Source organism: Sciurus carolinensis, chromosome 1 (genome assembly GCF_902686445.1).
Source record: "Sciurus carolinensis chromosome 1, mSciCar1.2, whole genome shotgun sequence".
NCBI lineage: Eukaryota > Metazoa > Chordata > Mammalia > Rodentia > Sciuridae > Sciurus > Sciurus carolinensis.
In genome coordinates this window covers 17,886,995-17,913,748 of record NC_062213.1, presented here as the reverse complement: position 1 = coordinate 17,913,748, position 26,754 = coordinate 17,886,995, and the positions used below count along the sequence as shown (strand labels likewise).

The 26,754-nt window shown below is 36.8% G+C and overlaps 1 protein-coding gene across 3 annotated transcripts; it reads right to left on the bottom strand.

Moving 5' to 3' along the window:
* Positions 1 to 1,305: 1,305 nt before the first annotated feature.
* Zhx1 (zinc fingers and homeoboxes 1) lies at positions 1,306 to 25,729 on the bottom strand. 3 transcript variants are annotated; one of them, XM_047520013.1, is made up of 4 exons: positions 25,383 to 25,729; positions 18,478 to 18,591; positions 5,969 to 8,812; positions 1,306 to 2,878 (listed from the first exon to the last, which is right to left on the bottom strand). In XM_047520013.1, the coding sequence occupies exon 3, from the start codon at positions 8,588 to 8,590 to the stop codon at positions 5,972 to 5,974; it is 2,619 nt and encodes an 872-aa protein (XP_047375969.1). In that variant the 5' UTR covers positions 8,591 to 8,812; positions 18,478 to 18,591; positions 25,383 to 25,729; the 3' UTR covers positions 1,306 to 2,878; positions 5,969 to 5,971. The 3 variants fall into 3 exon arrangements, with proteins under 3 accessions (XP_047375969.1, XP_047375978.1, XP_047375983.1); XM_047520022.1 differs by lacking the exon at positions 25,383 to 25,729 and adding an exon at positions 20,737 to 20,905; XM_047520027.1 differs by lacking the exon at positions 18,478 to 18,591.
* Between the last annotated feature and the right edge of the window lie 1,025 nt (positions 25,730 to 26,754).

Genomic DNA, 26,754 nt, shown 5'->3' with positions numbered 1-26,754 from the left:
AGAATCCATGAATAATGGTGATTGATGGATTATATTTGCAAATTATGTATCCAATAAGGCTATAAAATCCGTAATATAGAAAGCACTCCTACAATTCAACAACAAAGAGGGAACCTAACACTCAGCAAAGGACTCTCACAGACATTTCTCCACAAAGAATATACAAATGGTCAGTAACCACATGACAATACCCTTAGAGCAATCCAGATCAAAACCACAATAAGACACCACTTCACACTAAGATTACTAAAAGTTTTTGCCCCTCCTCTCCATCCCTATGTTAACTATATTATGTAATTATTTATTTAAACTGAAAATAAAAGGTGTGGGCAAGGATACGGAGAAACTGGAATCTGTTGGTAAAATGTAAAATATGCGGATGCTGTGGAAAACATTTTGGCACTGTGGGAAAGAGTTTGGTAGTTCCTCAAAAAGTTAAACAAAATTACCATAGGGCTCAAGAGTTCCACTCCTAGATATATATCCAAAATAAATGAAAACCTGCAGCATTATTTACAATAGCCAAAAGATGGAAATGCCAGTGTCCATGAACAGAGAGTGAAGAGCCAAAATGTATGTGTGTAGTATGTGTATGAATATAATTCAGCCAAAGAAAGGAACAAAATTCTGGTATATGTTACAATGATGTACAACCTTGGAAACATTTCGGTAAGGGAAATAAGTCAGACCCAAAGGACAAATATTGTACAATTCCATTTATCTGAAATATCAAAAATAGGCAAATCCATGGAGACAGATTATTATAGTATACTAAGCTACTTCTTAGAAGTTACAGGAGCTAGGGGGAATTAGGAGTTATTGCTTAATAGTTACAAGTTTCTGTTTAGGTTCATGAAAAAATTTTGAAAATAGTGGTAATCATTGTGCAACACTGTGCAGATAATTCAATGAAATTGAATTGTACACTTAAAAGTGGGTATAACAACAAATGTTATACATAATTTAAAAAACTGGCTGTTGTTGAAATGGAAAAAAATCACTGAAAACTACTAATCACTGCTAACTTTTATTTGTATTCAAGGACACAATCAACCAGGAGAGAAGAGTTCTTTTGCTCTGTCAAATAAATATATTTAAAAGCTAGCAAACATCAGAGCAGAATTTTATCAAGCCTATAAAAGAGATGGGAAAATTTTATTAATAGTTATTTACAACTATACAGAGTTAACATATTGCAAGGGAAACATAATATAAATATATTCAAAGGCTTCATTTCCAATACTAGACATTTCAAATTTTGAAAACATTAAAATTACTGTCAAACAAAACTCAGACCACATTAGCAATGGTTTAAAAAAAGGAGCAATTTAATCATTATAATACAGAGTGCTTTAAGAAGTTTCTAAACATGTTAAAGAAAAACAGTTTAGTGCATTCAATTGTTACAGTCTTTACATTGCTTCTTTTTAAAAAATGTTAACAGTAGTATGAAAAAAACCACCCACAAAGCCAGCTGTCTGAGCGAAGAAATCAGCTAAATTGCAGCATTTTGGAATTACTAATAAAGCTATAGTTAAAAAATAAAAAGTTTATAAAAATGAAAGCAGCATGCATATTCAAGGCTTTTTCATAACATTCCCATTAGCTGACAAACATTTAACCAAGAGCTTAATATTATTATTCATTAAATTAGATAAAATAAACTGGCCAAGCCCACTACATGTGATTATTCAGAAAAACACTTTAAAATCCAAAGCTAATTAAACTGAACATTTCTTCTATGAAGAAAGCACATTTTGAAAAATGGTCCTATGGTCACAAAAGAAAGGGTCCTCAACATGAATGAACAGCACCGACCTTTACAAAGTTTATAAATTAGTATGAACTTTCAGTCTCCTGGTATGACAAAGAGTTAATAGTTAACACTCCCACAATTCATAAGTGAAAAGCTAACTTTTAACTCATTAGGATCAGTTCAGAATTTTTTCTCAAGTCATTGAAATTGTTACACAAGGTAGAATTTCACTGAAAGATAATGAAAATTCTGATCTGACATTCGTATGAACATTTCTGATTCCCACATGATTGTAAGAAAACACTACATATATTTTACTACATGTTCTTTTTCACATTTTTTGGTACAACACTTATTTTAGAGTTTCACCCTAGTCAACTTCTTACCAGTTTCTTTTCCTTCTTCAGTATTATCTTCCATTTAATAAAAAGCAAATCGGCTTCTAATGGAAAAAGTAACAGAAATATTACAAGTAGAGATCATGGTTCTTGAGTATGTTTAAGTAAGGATCTGATCATTAAGGGCCAGTGATACCATAAAATATTACTATTTCAACATGTGTATATAGGCTAGTTTTACACTTGAAATTGTATAAGCCCATGTACAACTTTTAATCTTGGCACAGGGCCTGATAAATAAGACACAAAATAAATCGGGTTTGGTTTTTTGTTTTCCCATTGCTAACAATTTTTACTCTGTAAAATGTTTGGTCACTCAAAGCTATAAGCTTAGTCACATATCAAAGAATACAGGCAGCACAGCCCATCTTACCAGACACAGTAGTAGTAAGCTGGACTAAATATGAGGACACGCTCTAGTGGTCATTAAACTCCCTCAGAAAGTTCAAGATTCAGAATGTCTCCATCATATCAGAATAAAAATGTACTGTATTAAAATCTGAATTTTTACAAGTCAGCATTAGTGTTCTATTTACATTGCAGAACTTCCACCAACTGCAGTAGTTTAACTTTGGCACAACATTAAGTTCCATTTCTTTTGGATATTGGATCCTGTTTTTTGAGAGCCCCAAAACATTTTCAGTGTCATCAAAGATTGGGCCCCTTCACAGTAAACCAGACATCTTGAGTTGAAGAACTGCTTCTCCTTTAACATTTGAAGCAGCTATAAAAGAAAAACAAAAAAACTGAAACTTTAAGGAAAACCATACTTTAATTTTACTACTTTTAGATCAAAATTACTATTAACCATGAAAATATATCCTCTGTAAACTGAACTCACTTACTACACACATATCATACAATACCCTATACCTTGTCTATACTCTTTATATGCCAGATTTGCTTATAGACATTATCACCTCTCTCTAATCATTTATTAAAAATTATTAGTAGGAAGTATATATTTAATTGTCAGTATCGATAATAAACAAACTGTGAAATATAAAGACCTGTATTTTTTCTGTTTATATACAAAGCTGGCATATGCAAAAGTTATATATGTAATCCACTTTTTGCAAAAACTATTTTGAAAGAGTTTGGTTAACTTTTTTTGTAAATTGAACCATATTTAAATGCAATAACTGTATTACTGTGCGTGTGTATGGTGCTAAAGAGTAAACCAAGGAACATTCTACTATATCTGAGCTATATCTCCAACCCTTTTTTTAAAAATATTTTTTTTAGTTGTAGATGGACACAATACCTTTATTTTATTTATTTATTTTTATGTGGTGCTGAGGCTCAAACCCAGTGCCTTATACGCGTTAGACAAATGCTCCACCACTGAGCTACAAACCCAGCCTTCTAGCCCTTATCATTTTAAGACAGGGTTTTGTTCAGTTAGTTGTGCAGGCTGGCCTCAAACCTGGCTGTCTTCCTGCCTCAGTCTCCAGAGTAGCCAGGGTCACAGGCATGCACCACCACACCCAGCTAAGAAATAACTTCTTACAGGAAACCTTTAGTGAATTCTTTTATAAATGAAAAATTATTTTATTAAAACAATAAACCAAATTAATGTTTTATAATTGTAGACTTTTGTGTATTTAAAAAGAAAGGCATTCTTCTATATATACCACAAAAGTGCACATATCAAAGTTACAATACAATTTTTTAAAACTAGCTTTATGCAAATCTTCTGACCATAATACCAGTGTTAATATATAACCTAAGAATTATCCATACACATTTAAAGTATGGTTAAAGTAAATCATACACAAAAGTTCACATTATTTTTAGAAGATTGCAACTCCCCAGGAAGTTGCTGCAGAGGCTGCAACAACAATTCACAGCAGCAACAAATTTGTTGATTTAATCTTGGCTGAGTGTGCATTCTTCTGTTTAGCAATAAAAAAAAAATGACTGTTAAAAATATTTTATGCATCTAGGTCAGAACAAAGCCTGTCCTGAAGCTTTCCAACAGGAGGAACTGGAGGGCTGCGCTTCAGGGCAAAGCTAAACAAAATTCTTGAGCTGGTGACTTAAAATGATGACATTATGCTCTCTACCCTAGAATGAGATTTGTACCGCTTCTTAAAATTATAACATTCTCTGTTCCTTTGCTTTTCTGCCTTAAAAAATGTTAATGAAAATAAAACTTGAAAAAGGATTGCTAAGCAATAAGAATTATACCTAGCACGTACTAAGGTCTCTATACATAATTGCAAAAATAAACAAAAACCAGGAAGAAAATATGGGAAAATTAAGGAAATTAAGAGAAAGAGGGAGAAAGTAAGAAGGCATAAAAGTAAAGGCTGGGTTAGGAATGTAAAAAATTACAGAAACAAGCATGCTTATATATACAATAATGTCTATGTCTCATTTCCTCCCTTACTTTTTGAGAACACTGCAGTGATTCCTGATAGGAGATGCTAATTGTACTACAGACAGACATTTCATGACAACTACAGTATTTTCTGAAAACAGTGCACTTTTGTACTGTAACACTCTAAAACAGAGAACAGAAAATAATAAATTCATGTTGTTGAATTGCAAAAGTAGTGAGAATTGAAGTCCTAACTCCAAATCAGGTAACTGATTCATAATAACTGCAAATTTTTAATTAATTCTAATTGATAAAGAATGAAGATAAGGAACAAGTCAAAATCTTTCAAATTTAATCCATATTTATTTGTACTTTTAAGACTATAAAGATATATATTTTAACCAAACACAGTACTTGTGCTGGTAATAGTTTTATGTAAAAATATAAAAAGATATTTTAAATGACTGACTTAATATAATATCAAGTATGTTATTTGCCTTTTGATCTCTAAAACAGAAATAATTTATATCACAGTTTTCAAAAACATGCCACCTAGGCAGACATAAAATGTATATAAAGTCTAGAACAGAACTTTGGCTTTTAATAGAAAAAGATATTGGAAGTTGGGTGTGGTGGCACATGCCTGTAATCCCAGCAAGTTGGGTGGCTGAGGATCACAAGTTCAAGACTAGTGTCAGCAATTAAGTGAGACCCTGTCTCAAAAAAATAAAGAATTAAAAAAAGGCTGGAGATGTACCTCAGTGGTAAAGTGTCCCTGGGTTCAATCCCCAGTACAAAAAAAAAAAAAAAAAAAAAAAAAACTGAATGATTTTAATATAGAAAGCACTTTAAACTCTAGCTAAAAATCTACTAAAGTTTGAGAGCAATATGATGACAAGTAAAAAAAAAAATATTCATTTTTATTTAGTTTCCTAAAACTGAGTATTCCTTACTCCTATGGTGAGTTTTCCCTTTGGTATATTTCCCCCCGTCTTTTTAGTTTTAGATTTTAAATTATTTCTTTAAATAGCCAAAAAAAGAAAAAGAGAGAAAGGAAGGAAGGAAGGAAGAAATCAGGTTTTAGTGAAGGAAGGGTTGCAAGAAAAGCATTTTCATTATCTTTAGTGTGTGTGTGTGTGTGTGTGTGTGTGTGTGAATTCCCACCTCCCCTGGTCTTACAGAATGGGTATCTTTCCTCGGAAAGAAACTTAAAAACATTTTGTACAAAAAATAAGTAAGTAAAGCAACATTAAATTCTACATGATAATCATAATAATCTAACTACACGTTAATCATCCATATTTTGACTCTATTAGTAGTACCGAGTACACGTTAATCATCCATATTTTGACTCTATTAGTAGTACCGAGTCTTATTAGGGAAAAAAAAGTGTTTTCGAAAAAATTATCAAAAGTGAAGATGACTGATACAACAAGATGATTGTTAGAAATGCAGGTGGCTGATGGATATATAATCAGGTTAAAAACTTACATTTCAGTCATCCGATTTAGAAAGCTTCCTCTTCACGTGTCGTGGGGGTTCCCAAGTATCACTATCATCTGTTTCTTCTTCATCCTCTTCCTGATCATCAATGACTTCATCTTCCTCCTCATTTTCTTCAAATAATTCTATACCTAACTCAGATCTTCTTTGTCTTTCTGCAAACCACTCTCTGACCTGCTCATAGCCCATATGTGATCTGTTGACAAGTTCATCAAGGTCTTGCTCATTAAGAAACTTGTGCTTCAGGTAATAATCCTTAAGTATTGCAGTTCCAGTTTTAAATTTTATGAGTGATGGTGCCCTGTCCCAGTTGTTAATTCTTTTGCCTCCCCTAGGCCGTCCACGAGGTCTTCCTCGTCCCCGTCCTTTGGGTCTCCCTCTCCCTCTTTTCCTAAGGGACAGACCATTCATACTGCTCGAATTGGCACTTTGATAGTAGTAGTACCATTTCAAGTTTCCATTCTTCCAAGCATAACGGGTATCCCCAAACCAACTAACTATATCTGTCCTAGCAAGCCCACTTTCTTCAGCCAATTTGTCATACTCTTCTGGCGATGGCCACTGTGTTCTGACAAATGCGCTTTTAAGCATGTGCAGCTGCTCAGGTGTCTTTTTGCAAATCTTGCCTGTACTCCCCGATTTAGGTGGGGCAGATTCATCTCCAGGAGAAGTTTCTCCAGCTTCTTCTTTGGAACTACCTGCATTACTTTCATCTACTTCTAGTTTCTCCTCCTTTAAAGCTTTTGATTTCTTCTTCTCTGTAAACCATGCATCAATTTCCCTTCTGGTAAGTTTGGTTTGCGCTCTTAACCTATTCAATTCTTCATCTGTGAGTATGGAGCTGTTGAGAAAACTTGCCTGAAGGACACGAAGTTGCTCTGCAGTTTTCTCTTTAAACTTCTGGGGAGTGAAGTCAGGAAAAGGATTCCAGGATGGCTTATGCTGTGAAGTAACCACAGTTGGGGATTCTGTGGTTTCGTCACTGGAGTCTATAATGATAGTGGTAGCGGAATCATTGTTGAGATGTAAGCACTGATTACTCTTTGAATTTCTCTGGTTGTACCTTGTGTCACTAAACCATTTTTTAATCTCACCTTTTGTCAGGCCCGTTATTTTCATGAGTCTGATAATTTCAGAGTCATGGGGAAATTGATTTTTAAGGTAGCTAACTTTTAATTCTGCCAGTTGCTCCTTAGTCTTTTTTGCTCGAATGCCAAATGAATCAGGGTTCACCAGTGCAGCTTCATGTTTGACATTTTGAGAAGGGGGAACTGCTGCTGTTGCTGGCTTCGTTTCTGCAACAGGCTGAGCAGCAGGCCCCTGACTTTTCTGTACATTTGTTTGGTTTGGAACCCCTGCCACGGTCAAGGCTATAGGTGCTGTTACTGGCAAGGTGTTTGTTCCGGCTACTTGAGTGAGAACCAGACCTGGCTGACCAACTATTTGGCATGTCTGTAAAATAGATGGTAAACCATTACTCCCCGTGGAAATGTGTGTAGGAATGACAGTTATGGTCTGAGGGACAGTATGTACTGTCCCGTTGAATTGTTTCCTTCTTGCCTCCTCTACTTCCTCAGGAGTCCAACTAACACCATGTTTAAGACGTTGGGCTGAAAACCATATCTTGATCTGTTCCTCTGTATATTTTGCTTGAGCAGAAAGAACTGTAATTTCTGACATTGTTGGATAAGGGAATTTGTTGTAGGTGTTAAGTAAAAGGGGATTGTTATCCAACGCAGCATTGTAGGTGGGAATGCTACTAACAGGGATTAAGACTTTGGGAATCAAGTTAGAGTTCTGCTGAGCGGATACTGCGGTTATTACCTGTGCTAGTCCAGGAAGAACAGCCGCAGGGGTCACTACTGTGCTGGCAGTATTAGGGTGCATTCTGTTTACAACAGAAGTACTTGTATTGGATTCTGGAGCTGAAGAATTTGCATTTTCCACATTTTCTTCACGGTCTGGCTTGATTTCATTCTCTTTCTCTTCAGGAATGTCCTCAGTTGAGTTATGATGGACTGTGATCCGTTTGTTTTCTACTTTATTTTTCATCATTTTCATGATAGGAGTTTTACTGATAGAGATTCCTGAAGAAGAAACTTCTATGGATTCTGCTTGCTCTGCATTCTCCTCTTTAACAAAACTACCATCAAAAGTCAGATCATTTATTGTTTGCTCAAAGATTGTCTGGTTATTACGTTTCACCATAGTCAACTTGAAATTCTCTTCTCCTGGGTGATATTTCAGATTATGTTCAGAAAGTGCATCATACCTTTTGGTAAGAAAGTTGCATTCAACACAAACATAGGATGAATTTAGCACTACATTGGGATGTTCTGAATCCACATGGAAAGTAAACATATTTAGATCTGGAGTTTGAAAAGTACAATATTTACATTCATAGCCACCTTCAACTTTTTTATTTTGCTGATTGTCAGAATCCACAGATTCGTGAACTTCTTCATCACTTGAGATACTCTCTGCTCTGGTGTTTTCTATGGGTGTAAGTACAGGAGGACCTTCATCCAAATCTGATATTAACTCAAGGTCTGGATCTTGTTCACTGGCAAGGACCATGCAAGGTACTGTTGATTTTCGCCTGCTTGCCATGCTGATGTGACAGGGAAAATTTCAGTGATTGAACAGCATTGAGGCTTAAAACTGTTTAGGATCCTTCATTTGAAAACAATGGCTTTTGGTTCTGCAAGTCCACTTTTGTGCTCAACAAGTCTCATTAGCAGCTTTTTCATGATGCAATCAAGTAAAGAGCTTATTGTTGGCAGATAAAATACCGCTGAACTGCTGAAATTTTTGAAGCACAACTCCAATCACCTACATTAAAATAAATTTAAAATGAGTGACTATGATCTTTTAAGCAAATTAGTTATATTTTACTTATGTTGCTGCATAGCTCAATTAGAAAGATCTAGAATAAGATAAGAATAGGGAAAAAAAAGTCCTCTAAGGATGAAAATAGATCCCTCCAAGCCAACTCACTGAAGGTTATATATTGTATTTATCAGATCCAAGCTTTTTTATTTGGATCGTATAGCCAGCTAGATATTATAAAGGAAGGAAGAATGGACCTGCTTTGGCAAACATGCTGTTATCAGTGTAAAATGACAATCTCTTAACAAGGTATGGCTGAGGGTGTAGCTCAGTGGTAGAGTGCTTGCCTAGTGTACGAAATTCCCTGGGTTCAATTCTCAGTGCAGCAAAAAACGAACCCAGAACTGTAAAATGCAGTCACAGATACTCAAAAATAATCATTACATCCATCAGTTACATCCTCTTTTTCCTACAGGTCTCATTAGCCGAAAAGCAAGTTCACATATGGAAAAAAATGATAACAATGAAAGATGAATGATCAAAGTTTCATAAACAATTCTTTTTTTTTTTTTTTGAGAAGAAAGAAAAGAAGGTTTATGTTTTGCTAGCAAAGGGGAAACACAGGGGACTCCTGTTCCAAAGGCTGTGAATCTACCTATCATGAGGAACAGGGTTTTTTTTAATAAGGTGATTCAGAGAAAATGAGATTAAGGAGGCCAGGGAAAAAATCAGGGAGAGGTCATAAACAATTACTCTTATTCCTTCTATAAAATGCTATCAGGATTTATTATTTATTATTATTCTTCAAAGCTGGAAGAATAAAGTTGGTGCCCCTTAAGGCACACAATTCCCTTCCCCGTGGCCCCAACTTTGTTTTTCTGCCTCATCTCTTGCCATCTTCCTCCTTCTTCCAATTCCTTATGCTTTCCACACACCAGAAATGACTGCCATTCCAGGGACACTCAATACACTTTCAGACCTTTGTCCATGCCATTCCTGATGTTAGGACACTTGTTTGTGTACTTGATATGATGATCTCTCTGTCTGTACCACAGGTTACCTTTTCTCTTCACTGGGTCCCATTTCCTCCCCTGTGGATTTTTCTAGTCTACCACTTACCACATTATAGCAGAGGCAACGTTACACTTCTGTTCCCACTCCCCATCTGTATCTGTGGTCTTCCTATTATACTTATTGTATCCCATTCCTTTTTGCGATAAAACAAAGTCTCCAAAACTCTAGATTGAGCAAACAAGCAAAGGAGCTTTGTTTTTCTTTTTTCATTCTGTGTTCAGTGCTCAGAAGCAGCCAACATATTCTATGCTAAAAGAGCTTGGAATAGCAGTTCTTTTTAAAAATATTTTTACTGGTGAATTATACATAATAGTAGGCTTCAGTGTGATTTATTTGTACCTGTACACAGCATAATTTGGTCTATCTCATTCCCTGTGCTTTCCCTTTAAGCAAAGGACCCTTATATCTTCAGTATAACACATTCCAAGCTGAGCTATTTTGGTTGACATTTCATTCATATTTGCATCTCCAGTGCACACAAGAAGTCTGTACTCAAGTAGGTAATCACTAAATGTTAATTAATTTGAATTAATATGTATAGGAAAATAATCCTGCAAAAAAAACTCAACAGGGCCTGAGGGTATCGCCATAGAGAACAGGGGCTAACATTCACAATACTGAGCTCGAATCATCAAGGAAATATTAATTATACTCATACAGATTCATTTTAATAAATTTTGCAATCAAAATATTTCAAATAAAAATTAGATGCTAAATTAAAGTTTACATGTCTCTGAATCTAAACCAAAAGATAATGTATAAAATGAGTAAGAGGTCTCCTGTAGTCACCACTGCAATTTAGACTCTTCATTTACTAGCACCATCCCTATCACAGACAAAGTAAAGAAAAAAGAGTTTGCTAGCTGAACGTGATATTGCCCGCCTGTAATTCTAGCAACTGGGGAGTCTGAGGCAGTGGGATCACAAGTGTCTCAGCAACTTACTGAAACCCATTCTCAAAACAAAAAATTTAAAAAGAGCTGGGGATGCAGCTCAGTGTACAGCGCAACTGGGTTCAATCCCAATAGTTAAAAAACAAAACAAACAAACAAACGAAAAAAAAAAACACCAGAAGTTTGCTTAAAAGATTATAAAGCAAAACGTAGGCCCCTATGAGAAGATATACAGACTCAGTAAAGGGAAATACATCTTTAAAAAAAGTTTTTTAGTTGTTGATGAACCTTTATTTTTTAATTTATTCATATGCAGTGCTGAGGATCGAACCCAGTACCTTGCACATGCTAGGCAAGCACTCTACTACTGAGCTACAACCCCAGCCCAGAAGACACATTTTTAGGAAATGGCTGTACAAAGAGAAAATGCCTGGATTTGAAGGTGGCGAGCTCCCCCACACTGGAATTACTCAAGCACAGACTACATATCCATTCGATGAATTCAAGCAGCAGATGGGAGAGTTGGACTAAATGTCCCTTATTCCCTGATTTCCCAAATTACAAAACAAAGAGTGCTCAGCTTAGTAATACTAATGGTATTTAAAGTCCAAATCCCTTAAAGGGATTAAAGGTGTCTTACTTTTTTCCCTACAAAATTCCTTTGATTTCTAAAAGATTATAAAGAAATATAAAACTATTTATAACTAAATGTTATAAACTAAGCTAGTGTCATCTTCTGAGGCCATCAGTATTTTTTTTAAGTATCAATACATCTGTTTGATCATTATTTGATATTAGAAATAGGGAATTTTGCCAGTTGTTGTGGCACATGCCTATAATCCGAGCAACCCCAAAGGCTGAGGCAAGAAAATCATGAGTTCAAAGCCAGCCTCAGCAACCCGGAGGTGCTAAGCAATTTAATGAGACACTGTCTCTCAATAAAATACAAAACAGGACTGGGGTCAGTGGTCTAGTGCCCCTGAGTTCAATCCCTAACACGAAAGAAAGAGGGAAGGAAGGAAGGAAAGAAGGAAGGAAGGAAGGAAGGAAGGAAGGAAGGAAGGAAGGAAGGGAGGGAGGGAGGGAGGGAGGGAAGGAGGGAGGGAGGGAGGAAGGGAAAGAAAAGAAAGAAAGAAAGAGAATTCCCCAAATAGTTCTAAATAGATAGAAGAAGAATAAATGAGCAGCATTCACAATGTGGACAGCAAAGAAAAACTGCTGAAAGGCAGGAGAGTTAGCTATCTTGACTCATTCTCCTGGAATCAGAGACACAGTGTATTTATTTGGGGTATGCTAACAGCAAGATAGAGGGCTGCTGAGCACCTGCCGGTGGCATACGCCTATAACCTCAGTAGCTCTGGAGGCTGAGGCAGGAGGATTGCAAGTTTGAGACCAGCCTCAGTGACTTAATGAGGACTTAAGCACCTTAGTGATACCCTGTCTTAAAATAAATAATAAAAAAGGACTGAGGATGTAGCTCAGTGATTTGGATTCAATCCCTAGCACCTCCCCACCACACAAAAAAGAAGATAAAGGGCTTTCTTCTGAAACTACCTGTAGGTGATAGTTTCATAACTTTGTTTTAAGCAAGGGAGACCTTCGAATAAAATGCTATGAGAAGCACCAGCCACAAAGAACTCCAAAACAAAAGAGTAGGTATCTGGTTAGAGAAGGTAGAGGCTAAACTACTCCCTGAGACCTACGGATCCCACAATCTCCACTTACATCTCTGACGGGTTCCATGATGTGTTTAAAAGGATGCCTTAAAAACTTACATACTTTCAAGACACTACATAAATTCCATACAAAATCCTGCTACTATTAAAAATTTTAATGGAATTTTAAAACAAATGTAGAGTGAACTGAATGTGCCCTTCATTGGAGGAGGCAGGCCAGGGCCTCAGGGTAGAATAAAGTAACCAGCAGAAATAAAAGACACAGGAAAATTGCAACAACCCAGACTACTTTATTCTTTTGTTTTTCTAGCTCTCAGGGTTTTCTCTTATATTTTATCTAGCATGTAAATAGTAATATGCTACCAAATTATTACTTTTATTTCTCCTCCTGCTAGTTCACTAATTCAGATTGCTCAGTTGATAAAAATTTAAGCAGACATAAATTTTTAAAGTTTAATTTTTTGCTAAAGTCATGAAAAGCATAAAATACTCATATATTATAATATGACTTAGCAATACATATCCAGAATTGTGCTTTTTTTTTTCCTCTGAAAATACTGGTCTTGGCAATACAGTCGTTTTAAATAAAGTTACTTAAGAGAGGTTTTCTTTAAAAAAAAAAAAAAAACTGGGGCTGGGGAGATAGCTCAGTCAGTAGAGTGCTTGCCTTGTAAGCACAAGGCCCTGGGTTTGATCCCCAGAACCCCCCCCCCAAAAAAAAAAAAAACTTCCCAGTAACGGATAAGACTAAAATCCTGGTTATCGCGGGTATTTCAGATTGTCTCAACATCTGGTTACTTCTGTATCCAACCACATAGACCAAAAAAATACTCTTCTTTCCTCTTCTAAACTTTTTCTCACCATGACCTACCTTCAAGTTCTCCATGACTTTGCTAACAAAACCAGAATCAGAGTATTAGTTAGTACACTCCTAAAGGAAATGCGATATTCCCAAAAGAGCTGCAAGATTTGGCCCAATGGCTCAATTCTGCATAATACACACAGTTTAAAAATAGACCAAAGAGAGAAAAAGGAATATTCAGGGTTCTTATTATAAAGTCATAGTTTTTGAGGAAACAAGGACGTTAGTAAATTAGCCTATTTTGTGGAAGAAGAAACCCAGGTCCAAAGTAATTAATTCATAGAGGCATTGTGGTATAGGGTAAAACCACAGGTGTTAGAGTTCCTTCTGAAGCTATCTGGAAAAGTTACTCAGTTTGAACCTGAGATTCCTCAGCTATGAAACCAAAATTCTTTAACAAATTCATTAAACAATAACTTGTTGAATGTCAACCATGTGCCAGGCACTAGGGAGGCAGTGGTGATCAAGACAGATTGCTGTCAAGTACTAGCAGGGGAGCCAGGAAGATAGGTAGAAAACAATTACTTAGAATAACTATGATCAATGCAACCAGAGGGAGAAGCAGCACATCACAGGAGGCTTCTAGAAAACCAGAAGAGAAGGCTTCCTTAAGGGAAACAGGAAGAGTGTTATCTTGCCCAGAGGCTACACAAGTAAGAATGCTTCCTTCACCCATTCTGATGCACAGTATATGTCTAATTAATGTTATCGTCAATCTTTGAAAAATTATTTTGGCAGAATAAAAATACGAACTATTAAATATTATACACTTTGTCACTTTCTTTTTCTAAAAAAAAAGCAATTTAATCAGCTGACAAGTCACACAAATTGAATGAAAAAGCAGAAAAAATACAGAATAAGAATTTCTATGATGTTCTTCCAATTAATCTCTTTTTCATTAAAGTGCAATGGGGCCAGGACAGGAAAACTGCCATACCGAGATCACCATTAGCTGACAGGCATCTCATTATTTGAAGGTCAACTAAAAACAGGGCTCAAAATCAATTTGGGGGACCTTGCACTATTTACCTGTAAAAAAGGGGTTAGAGGTCAGTTGCACAACTGAGTAGTTAGGTGACTTTGCAATTAAAACACAACAAAACGTATCATATAAATGCATCCAGCCACTGTAAATACAATTACTTCTGAAAACTGTTTTCAGTTAACCTTTCCATGGAGAAATACATTAAAAATTTTTAATTAAACCAATTGTTATACTACTGATTTTGTTACTATTTAAAATGATAACCAAAAGGTGGAAAAATATTTAAGTAAACTTTTTCAAATTAACTAAACTTTTTCAAAATTTTTGTGTTACTTATTATAACTGGGAAGAAATATGTATGTGGACAAAGACTAGATGAGTGAAATTTTATAGAAAGTAAAATTTTTCATGAATTTATGGTTAGAACTTTTATGTGTGACATTTACACAATTTCTTTAATGTTATAACACTACTTTGTTATAAAATATAACAAAAATACAAGGCCTTAAAATTGCAAATGGACTAACACATTCCTATGGTCATTTGCTGGAAACAAAGTTTCCTTTCTATTTTTAAGGCAAAAACCATGTGTTGCATGAAAATTTTTCCACCAGGGGCAGGAATTGCTCAGTATGCATAGTATTCAGTATATTCCAGATATTTTTTGGAGGAGCCGTTTCACACGCAAGGAGTCAGGCTGATTCTAAGAACCCTCAAAATCACCCAGATCCTCTAGGTTGTGAACCTGGCTAAGCCAATTTCTAGGCATCCATCCGCATCCTGGCTCTTCGCCTGAGGGGAGGATGCTCCTTAATCAACTCGTGATTCTGATCTCATCAAAATAATTACAACAAAGTTTTTCTACAGAAAAGGACTTAATGAAAACAAAATTTGTTCATCATAGTATCAAAATTCTGCCAATTCTCATACAAGTTATTTTATGGTCAGAAGAATCTCTGTTTGGCTTTCCATTATATCCCTAGGGCCCAACAAAGTACATATTAGAGCCACAACAATATCTGCCGGAAAAAAAATGAAAACAATATATATACATCCTGTGTATTACAATATGCATTTTATTTCATAAACACTTATTTACGAAGGAATTAAAAACAACCGTGTTTGCTTTACAGATTATTTTCAACGTTAAAATCCTTCCTGATAAAAATTACCTAAGTCATTAGAATAGTAAAATATCCTCTGATCTAATGCATTCTGTTCACTAAAATAGTCAGCATTCTACAAATTCCAATGACATTCAAAAAACATTTGCTAACATCTAAAACTTGCTTGTAATAAATCAGTTTTATGTATGAACAGTATATATCTAAATTTGTGGACTAAGAGTGAAACAAGGGAGATTAAAAACATTCAAAGAATTATTCCTGCAGTGAAATCAGAAGAAAAGGACATAGTTCGTATAAAGACAGCATATACAAATTTGTACATTGAATCATTACTTCTCTGTCCCATGAGAAAACTATACTTTAGTGGTGTTCTATTACCTTTTTTAAAAGATTAAAAAGTAAGGTCTCGTAGAGTGCTTGCCTTGTAAGCACAAGGCCCTGAGTTCGATCCCCAGCACCCAAAAAAAAAAAAAAAAAAAAAAAAAAAAGTAAGGTCTCAAAGTAATACATTACCAAAAAAAGCTAGTAGATGTTTTAAATTCTACTTAATACTAAAAAATGTCTAAAAAATGTATAATTAAGTAGCCATAACTTCTCTGAATTTGTTAGCTTTTCTTTCTTTATTGGCTGTCTTGTGCTTTAAATTAAATGATTAATGGATAACAGCATGTTGGCCTAGTTAGTCACAAAAGCATGTTATTTTAGTAAGATTTTATGTGAGTGAAAACAAACTTTGTTTTCTACACCAATTCTGGGTCAAATAAGAAAATTTTAGAAGGTACTATAGTTTTTTAAGGTTTGTGTTAGTTTTGACCTAGCATCAACTAAACAAAAACAGTTCTAACAGAGTACAAATACACAGATTGAGAATTCTTAGGAATCTGCATTCATATATATTCCCTGAGAATTCTTAGGCTTTGTATTCCATTTAGTTTCACTTCTTTCTCTGAGTCAGAGTTCTGTTTAGCCAGCTGAAAATACTTATTATCACATGTTTGTATTCAAACTAAAAGTTAGCAATCTACGGAAATCACAGAATGCCTGAAATAAAGTAGGAACAAAGAATAATGTGGTCAAAATAAAATAAAGGGTAACCCCTGTGTTTAGAGACAGAGAGAAAGATAAGGTAGACTTTCCACACATAAGGCATTTCACATTTAAAATTTGATATATTTAAAAATAATATTCAAGTTCTTTTAAATATTAAATTAGGAATTTGGCAACATATTGTACCCATACCAATGTTTTTAAAGATCACTGGTATCTATAATCATCACCTAAGAAATAAGTCTTGAGAAAATTGATAAAAAATGAACAAGACAATAAAGAATCAAGTATCAAAGTGAATATGGAAGAATAAAAAACATTAATTTTTTTAAAAAAGCAAAGTTAATATAGAGTCAGGAATGTATGTAATAAAAGTGCAACCTTCTAAGAAACTGTGGTCAAAGATAATCTATTTTCAGAGGATTCCTTTGTTAATGCTAATTAATGCTGAAGGGTTAAGAAATTCTTTTCTATCTATTTTTGTCTACCTAAGAAATGATACTAAAGATGAAAAGAAGAATCCAAAATTGAAAGATTTCTCCAGGCAAGCTCTGATCCCATATCTGAGGAGCAAAATATTTTTGAGAGGTTCTAGGACACTAACATCCTAATTTTCTTAGCTCTGCTGTAATGTACGTAGGCACATAATACACTGAGAATGGTATATAAACTAGCACTGCTATGACATCTTCTAGATTGTTAATAGTTTGTGAGAATAACTCAAAAGTAATTTTTTTCTGAGAAGAAATTTCCCTACTTTTCTGAAGGAGGTGTATTTCATCTTTCACAGCCAGTCCAACACAAGAATGCTATTCTCAGTTCCAAGAGAGATTATCTTTGAGAGACTGAAAAACCATCCACTGTAGTCCCTCTCATCCACTGTAGTCCCTATTTATAAAACAAGGAAACTACTACCTACTTCACTGAGGATATATTCATTCAACTTTTAAAAACACTTTGAAAGAAAGTAATGATTAGGATTGGCAATATCAACTTGTATGAACTTTATTAATTTTTTAAAAAATGTAAGTGATTATCACATTAGTGGTTATTGAATCTTTCCTAATACTTTATGGAATCATTTAAAATAACTGTACTAAAATATAAATATTTCAAACAGTATATAACTTAAATAGCATATGAATTTAATAGATAAAATATATGATATGTATTTGACTATACTTATAGTCATATATCACAGTCCAATACTAAAATATTGATATGATTAATAAAATGTTAGTATAAATTTCATAGCTATAATGAACTATTTCTAATAGCCTTTACATTTAAAATATATTTTTAGAAATTGTTCTTGTAGCTGGGCACAGTAGGACTTGGGAGGCTTAGACAGGAGGATCTCAAATTTGAGGTCAGCTTCAGCAACTTAATGAGACCCTCAGCAACTCAGTAAGACTGTTTCAAAATAAAAAAATAAAAAGGACTAGGGATGCAGCTCAGTGGCAAACACCCCTGGGTTAGATCCCCAGTACAAAAAACAAACAAACAAAAAAAACCTCCAAACCTTTTTTGGATAGAAGGAAGAAAACAGTAAAATCTCTAGATCAATTTCCCCAAACTAAAGGTATTGCCCCCATGATGTTCATTTGTCTTATTTACTTTTGTTATCACAGTACCTGGAACAATGTCTGATGCACTGCTGATTTTGGCAAATATTAATTGAAAAATCAATTATAAATATGCATGTAAGATTTATTAAGAAGTGTGATACTGTTTCCTTTGGAATTAAAGCAGTCAAGGTATGAAAGCACATATTTTAAAAAAGTATTACGTATAAGTTTTTTAAGAAAAGCTTTTAAGGGGGCTGGGGAGATAGCTCAGTCGGTAGAGTGCTTGCCTTGTAAGCACAAGGCCCTGAGTTCGATCCCCAGCACCCAAAAAAAAAAAAAGAAAAGCTTTTAAATGTCAGTCAAATATGTATCATGGAACGTAAAGTAAGTAAGCTGGCATCTGAGTTTTACCATCACCAAACAATTAAACACATACTTGCCATAGCTTCCTCAGCATCCTGTTCTTTGAAAGGGAAGGGTAACCCTTCAAATTAGGTGTGTAGCTCAGGCCATCATTACCAATAGGTCCAAAGTAGTTATCAGTCTTCTCCTATAAAATAAAATTATCATCTTATTATTCTAAACATGATCCTACTCTTAGGAAATTCTACAGTTTATGCTATGACTTTTTAAAAATAAATGCAATTTTTGAAAGTGGTACTGGGGATTGAACACAGAAATGCTTTACCACTGAGCTACATCCCCACCTCTTTTTATTTTATATTTGAGAGAAGGTCTCACTAAGTTACAGAGGCTGCCCTCAAACTTGCAATCCTCCGGCTTCAGTCTGCCAAGTTACTGTGATTACAGGTGTGCACCACTGTGACCACCTAAAAATAAATTCAATTTTGTGAAGAAAAAAAAAAAACCTAAAAAATTTAAAAAACATCTAAATGCCAACCCAAAAACTGATAGGAAACTACACATTAAAAAGTTTTACTTATACAGAACTGCCAAGTAACAGACTAGTTCCATAACATTTCAAAATGTGAAGAGATGCAATCTTTAATGCTAAAATTGAGATGCTGAAATTGGGAATTCTTTAAGATTAGTACATAAAGGTTATGAAAGACAACTTAGCAAAAGGAAGAATTGGGAGTAGGTGGACGTTTGTTTTCACATATACCTAAGTTAGGATATCTGTATCCTAAATATGTATTAACTGGAATGAGAAGAATATTAATCTGGCAACACAAGCCAACAATGACTTGAATATATTAGTGCTCCTTTACCCTAACATAAGTCTAAAGAAATGGCTAGTGTTTAATCATTTAGTTTTTACTAGAAAGTTACCACCAAATGGCATTATAATCACTGTGTTGTGAAGCACTGGTACTGTATAATCAAAAAAACTGGAGGGCTGGGGTTGTGGCTCAGTGGTAGAGCACTTGCCTGGCATGTGTGAGGCACTGGGTTTGATTCTCAGCATCACAAAAAAAAAAAAAAGGAATAAATACAATAAAGGTATTGTGTCCATCTTCAACTAAAAATGTTTAAAAAAAAAACCCTGGAAATCTTTCTCTGAAAATTCTGATTAATATCAAAAAAATGTTTTGTATAGTACCTAGAGTAGTTAAACCAATCAGGACAATTTAATAAAAACTATACTTGCTTCCCCTACAAGAATAACAAGCAATAGTGCTTTCAAGGGTCAAAGCATTTTTACAGTTCTTGAAGTACAGATACTCTGTAAATCACTTTTCCTAAAGTAGCTTATCTTTTGATTCCTGCTAACATTATATACAAATTTATGAAGAGTCCTACTGAGTCAAGAAATAATGTAAATACGGCAAAGCTTTGTCTAGTAAAATACTTTTGAATTAAAGTTTAAGCTTTTCATGAAAAGCAAGAGCATTTTCCTGCTAGGCCCAGTGGAGCATCTTGTTATCTCCTAGCCTGGGATTCTACAATTTCATTTCCTGGTTTCTCCTTACTCAGTAGCTCCTTAGCCATCCATCTATACAGGATGTGGACTAGAAAAGAAGATGGGAAACAGCTGCCAAAGAGGAGAGGTTATTTTCTGAAATGAATTATTAATATTGTAGGAAATTAGTAACCTATTTCAATCCATTCTTAAATCACACAGTAAATGCAAGATGTTTTGTGGACCCAGAGTCTCTTAAGAGCTTCCAAGATGTGTAAAGGTGCAAAGCAACCAGAGAACGAATGAGTTCTTTGATACTTCTGAATTAAATACTATTACTTTAGAACATTTCTAATTCAAAATTTTTTTTTAAATATAGCATGAGTAGATTTTTAAAAATTAAGGGCTCATATCAACCATATATGTTATATAATAGATTACAAAGAAAAAACCAAGTGCCTGGGCTCTGGAACAGACTGGGTTCAAATACCAGCTCTGTCACTTACTAGCTGTGTAGCTTTAGAAAAGTGACTTAACCCATCTGTGCCCAGTCTTCTCATTTATAAAATGGGGCAAATAATAGTACTTAGTTAACAGAGCTGTGTTATGAGGATTGAAAGAAATAACACACATAAAGTTTTTAGAATATTCCCTGGTACTTAGTAAGAAAAAAAAACAAAGTGTTAAATTTTTTGATTTTATTTAAGGTTTTAACTTCAAGTTATATAACAAAGGAAGTCTGTTTAAAATTTGCCAGATGTTGACAAACTGTAAAATATTTTAAAAATCTGGGTAAATATCAACCAATACATTTTATTTTCCACTTCATACCTTTGAACATATTAAAAAATGCTGGAACAAGTTGGCTTTAACAGGTAGACGTTAATCAATGATAATTTGGGGGCTGGGGCTGTAGCTCAGTGGCAGAGTGCGTGCCTGGCATATGTGTTTGATCCTCAGCACCACATAAAAATAAACAAATAAAATAAAGGCTGTCCATCTACAACCACAAAAAAAAAAAAAAATCAATGATAATTTAAAATCTCTCTCTCTTTCTCTCTCTCTCACACACACACACAACACTTTATTTGACCTTAGCTTCAAAATGAATAATTTTGAAACATTTTAAGAGGTATTTCTCAAAACAAATATCTGATATAAATAATCTTATAGTAATGAAGAGAAATTGTTTTCTCATCAACCCTCATACTCCCAAATATAGCCCCTGCCCAGTGAAGTTATAACAAACTTCTATTTGACAATATTGAGCTGTAAAAGGGAAGAGATTGGAATAGAAGAAAAATATAATTCTGAATGAAGTGCTCAGAAATATCAAATCCCCAATCTCTTTTCATTTCTCACAACAACCAAAAATGGGAAAGACGTTAGGAAGGAGAAAATTGAAATTATCAAAATGACAGTTATTTTATTTAAAATGATAAATGCATATGACATGGCTACAGACAATATTTTAATTTTGTTAGATAAAATATTTTTTAAAAATCTAAAAACTTGGGGCTGGGGGGATAGCTCAGTCAGTAGAGTGCTTACCTTGTAAGCACAAGGCCCTGGGTTCGATCCCCAGCACCCAAAAAAAAAAAAAAAAAAATCTAAAAACTTGGGGCTGGGGAGATAGCTCAGTTGGTAGAGTGCTTGCCTTGTAAGCACAAGGCCCTGGGTTCAATCCCCAGCACCCAAAAAAAAAAAAAAAAAAATCTAAAAACTTCATGAAAATCCTGCATTAAAAATGACTTATTCAGTCAGGCGTGGTGGCATATGCCTATAATCCCAGCAATTTGAGAGGCTGAGGCAGGAGGATTACAAGTTTGAGGTCAGCCTCAGCAACTTAGTGAGACCTTGTCTCAAAAAATAAAAAGAACTGAAGATGTTAATTTCAGTGGTAGAGCACCCCTAGGTTCAATCCTTAGTACTGCCAAAAAAAAAAAAAAAAAAAAAAAGATTTATTCAATTGACTCCCTTAAATAAATTTCATTCTGAAATTGCTTATGTATACTTTTCCAAAGTTTATCATTGTATTTGCGTAGGCCAAAGATATATATACATCTATTGTATAGCTTTACGTGTGTGCACGTGCACACATATCTTTGTGCCTTTTAAGTTCCTTATGAAATACTGATCATAGGAGATGCCAAGATTAAGTATCTTTCAAAACCAAAAACTGGGGGCTGGGGTCAGTGGAAAAGCACTTGCCTAGCATTTGTGAGGCACTGGATTCAATTTTCAGGATAGCATATAAATAAATAAAATAAAAATCCATTGACAACTAAAAAATTTTTAAAAAAGACCAAAAACTGGTAAAAAATTACATATTAATATTTACTTTTAAAATAAATTGTATAAAATGCATATCTCCAAAATGCTAACTGAAATTAATATTCTGACTAGTAATCTAAATCACCAACTTCATCATGCAAATATGGTTACTCACAACTACAGATATATCAGAGCAACAAAAATATGATAAAATATTTCAGTGATATTACAGAAACATTGGCTGTTATTCAAAGGGTAGTATCAGTTTTCTAAAATAAATATGAATTACTTTGATGTTATACATAGTATTATTTAAAAGGATTTTATGTTACAAAATTTAGACTTCAGATTAAACATGCTTACCATGATATAAATGAATAAACAGATGTCTTAAAGTATGCACTATGGGTTATTACCATGAGCAGTACAATAGTTAATTCTAGACAGCTCTCTGAATGACTGCATTGACTGTACTAGATTAAAAACTAGCTTAGGTATTTAACTTTCAACACTGTTAAAATTAAAATAATGGTCTTTTGAGCCCAAATTCATAATGCTGCAACATAAATAAAAAGGTTACTTCCTCAACTACATATGTGATCAATTTCATTATTTTAAAAGCACTTTAAGTATTAAGCCATAATTTATGGCAAGCTAAGTCCAAATATCACATTTTGTGCTCAACCTAAGAAAGAAAATATGTAATATATCATACCATCACCTTTTCAATTTAATGTGAAATATAAAAAGGAGAAAATCTGCAAGATTTACCACCACACATATGCTATTGATTTCATTAATAACTGTAAAATATTATTCACATTTATTGAAAAACAGAATTTACAAGTATCATTAAAGGTGAAATCACTGCTACCTCATTCATGACCCACCCTCCGAATTCAGTGAAATAATAAACTCAGCTATAAGGGGAATAAATCTACTAATGAGTATCTACCAACAGGCACATTTATGTTTTCAGCCTTACCATATTTTCAAACCATCTGGCATCAATGCCTCTCTGGTTCACCCAGTCTAATCTTCTCAGAATTGAATATAAAACTAGAGTTACATGCACTTAGGGGAAACCAAAGAACTGCACACATATATACTAATGTTCCAAATGCGAAGCTCTGAGCTAGTTTATACTTGAACTGTATCTTTAAAATATTTCCATTAAAGACATTAATGCTCTTTTGAAAATACAAGAATGGCTCAAGGAATCTGTATGAATCATAACTCTATCATCAGTTACCCAGGTCTTGCTTTTTTTTTTCTTCTCATTTTAATTATGACTGTTAAATAAAGCATGTGAAGAGGTCTTTGACAAAAATAATCATTGATGCAATCATTTTTATATTGAAAGGATCCAAGGTTAGACATTTTATTTGCCTAAAATTAGTCTGCATAACCTGAAAATGCTTAGAGGAAAGAGAGAAAAACTAAGGAAAAAATACCATGAAAGCCTTTCTTTTACGTCGTGTTACTGCTTTATTGTCATTGGCAGCACTCTAATTTCTTTTGCTTAAGATCAGGAGTCAGAATTGCTACTTTAGAAATTAAAATAATCTATGAATATACTAGTGCCAATATCCCCGTTAAAACCAACTTTTAAATTTTCACTACCAGGTTTAAAACAAATGACTTTTTGAGGGCAATTTTTCACAAAGATAATTCATGTAGCACCATATAACAAAACTGAAAGCTTTTAGACAAAGACAAATAATGACCAGCACCAACAAATGTAAAGGTACACTTACCCCCTACACATACACATACACACACACACACACACACACACACACACACACACACACACACCAGTCCAAAACAGTCACTATTCCTGAGGAGAAGCTGCTTCATCCTAACTGTGAACTACTGTATATTTCCATCTTGTGATTTTCCTCCCCCCCATCCTATTGCCCTCCAAGAGAATTTTTCAAGTTACATGGAATCCCAACTTAATCACATCGCAAGTTCCCTATCAGTTAGCCTTTTTCACATTTTTCTTTTAACGTTAAGCTCTTCTCATCTTTCTTTCTTCTTTCTTTTTTTTAGAAAGCTGGGGTGATGACAGAAACGTGCTGTGGAAGTCCTGCTCTACCCAACCTCTTCCCTGCATTCCTGTTCTACAATTCCCGTTCTCCTTTCCTAATCCCCCCGCCCTGGGTCTCGCTGATGCCATCCCAGAGGTTTGATCACTCACTAAACTAAGCCAAACACACCAAACGGAATCTTTTCCTTCTCTGGGCTTGTTGCTCTTTCCTTACCGCGACCCAATGAAGGGAAGAAGAGGGGGGAAACACTGAAACAAAGACTTTCAAATCCCCTTTCACTCGGAACTTTGGTGTACAGACATGGGGATCTGCCAGGCTCTACTTTCCTGCCATTAGACCCCTTCCCAGCCCTTGGAGCCCCCTCTAGGAATCACCAGGTCGTTTCCTTTAGGCCCCAAAGCTTGAAAGACTCCTCTGGGTCAGTACCCCTTCCCCTCACACACCGGCTGATAGGGATAGATGGCATTTCCATCCTCTTTAATTAACTTCTCTCCTAAATCCCAGGGTTTCCTCAAAAGGTGATATAGTTTTTAAGGACTCAGCTCGGAGTCCTCTCCGAAGTGGGGGCGCGGCCTGGCTCCGAAATGGGTGCACAGCCTTCCTCCCAAGGGTCTCCTGGGGCTCCCACCCCAAAGCCAGTGCGCTCAGATCCAGCAAGAGAATCTCCTTACTTTCAGGGAGGCTGCGTCCCCACGAGGTGGCCACACGCCCCCGAGGGCAGCGCTCCTGAAACCCCTACCCCGGTTTCCGCAAAACTGCCCGCGTCCTCACTCTCCTCAACAACCCCAAGTTGCTCAGACCGCTCTTAAGGAAGGGGCTGAGATTTTTCCTTCCCAGCGCCCCAGCCCCCAAGCTCCTTCCACGCTGCAGGAACCGAAGCGCGAAGGAGCTGTGGGTCTGTCCCTCCGCCGCAGCTCCCCGCCCGGGGCAGGCCCGGTCCCTCCCCCTCGGACGCCCCGCGCCCGGGCCGCCCCGCTACCCGCTGCCGCGGGCGGGCTCTGCCCCGGGGTTCTGCCCCGGGACTGCCCTCCTCCGGTTGGTCCCCGCGCCTCTTCTCTTTGCCGACGGGCCGCAGGCTCCGCGCTCCCTTCCCACTCGCAGACCCAGGCATCAGGGCCGGCTCGTCGCGGAGCCGGCTCGCGCAGCTACCTGCAGGGGCCGCCGCGCCTCTCAGCGCCCCGCCGCCGCCATCTTGCATTTCAAACCGGCTGCACTTTTCAGGGAGTCAACTCTGACCTGTGAACCCTAAACCCGGAACCACTCCGCGGGCCCGCACACGGGCCTCGGAGCTCGACGGCCAAGCCGAGCGTGGGGACCCGGGGTAGGGTGCCAGGAGAGACTCGCGCCCCAGCAGCCGACTTGGGCGGAGGGGAGGGGAGTGAGTCGGCAGAGGCGGGGCCCTTCGCGCGCCCCAACCCCGCGCTGCTCCAGCCTGCCCACGCCGGGACCCTGTAGCTCCCGTGGGATCCAACCCCGGCCACTATCCGACATAGACGAGCCGCTGGAGGTAGGGAGCTGCCCCGCCCCCCTGTCAACATAGGCCCCGCCCTCCGTCAGAAGCCCCGCCTTCTCCGCTCTCACAGCGGCCACGCCCCCTGTCGGCGCTAGCTCCGCCCGCTGTCGTCAGAAGCCTGGTGCCCCCTCAGACCAGAAGGCTGCCCTGCCTTCGGGGCCCTCCGCCTTCCTGCGGCCACGGCCAGACCAGGAGAGGTGGGCATGCTGTCATTGTAAGCCCCATCTCCCGGTGGCCGGAATCCCCAAGCTCCGCCCTTCTGAGGAAGCCCCTCCTACCTTCACTAGAAGCCCCGCCTTTCTGGGGCCAGTCTGGATTCCAGCCGCACGCCCCACCCGCTCTCAACAGTCCCGCGCCCCCGGTCAACTGCAGCTCCACCTCTTCTCGCCCCCACTCCACCATGAGCCGCAACTCCCACCGCTGACACCAAAAGTTCAGTCCAATCTCACTTTGAACCGTCCTGCGAGACGGGAGTCTCTCTGCTCCCTCTGCACCTCAAAAGCACTGTTCTCTGTCACGAGCTCTTCCGGAGGTTTTCGCTCAAGCCCTGGTCTTCAAATCCCACTGCCTCAGTGTGAACCAGCCCCACAGCGGACCAGCTGAGGACCCAGGCTTTCGGGAAAACCGGACGGCGTCACCGCCCCTCCCCTTCCCTTTAGCCCCGCCACCCCCATCATTGTTAAAATGAAGAATACAAACCAAAGCAAAAAGAAACGACTCGCCCTCCAGGCAACGCAGCGCACATTCACGCGCACATTCAGGGCCCCGACGCGTGAGAGCTCTTTGGCGCCTTGATATTGGTTCCCCACCCCCATCCTAGTCGTGGACCCTTTGTGCTTTGACAGCAGTGCTTCACTGAGCCACATTAATCCTCAAATATGCAGTTGCTTAAAGTGAAAGCCTGATTGTTGAAATCGGTGGACACCAGCTTCTTGTAGGTTTCATCTTACAATCCTAGAAGCTTGCATATGCTGGGGCTTAATGATCTTTTAGTCAGAAGAGCTCAGT

Bases quoted from the DNA above. Each gene is read 5' to 3' on its own strand.
- Zhx1 (XM_047520013.1), bottom strand. From the start codon at position 8,590: ATGGCAAGCAGGCGAAAATCAACAGTACCTTGCATGGTCCTTGCCAGT.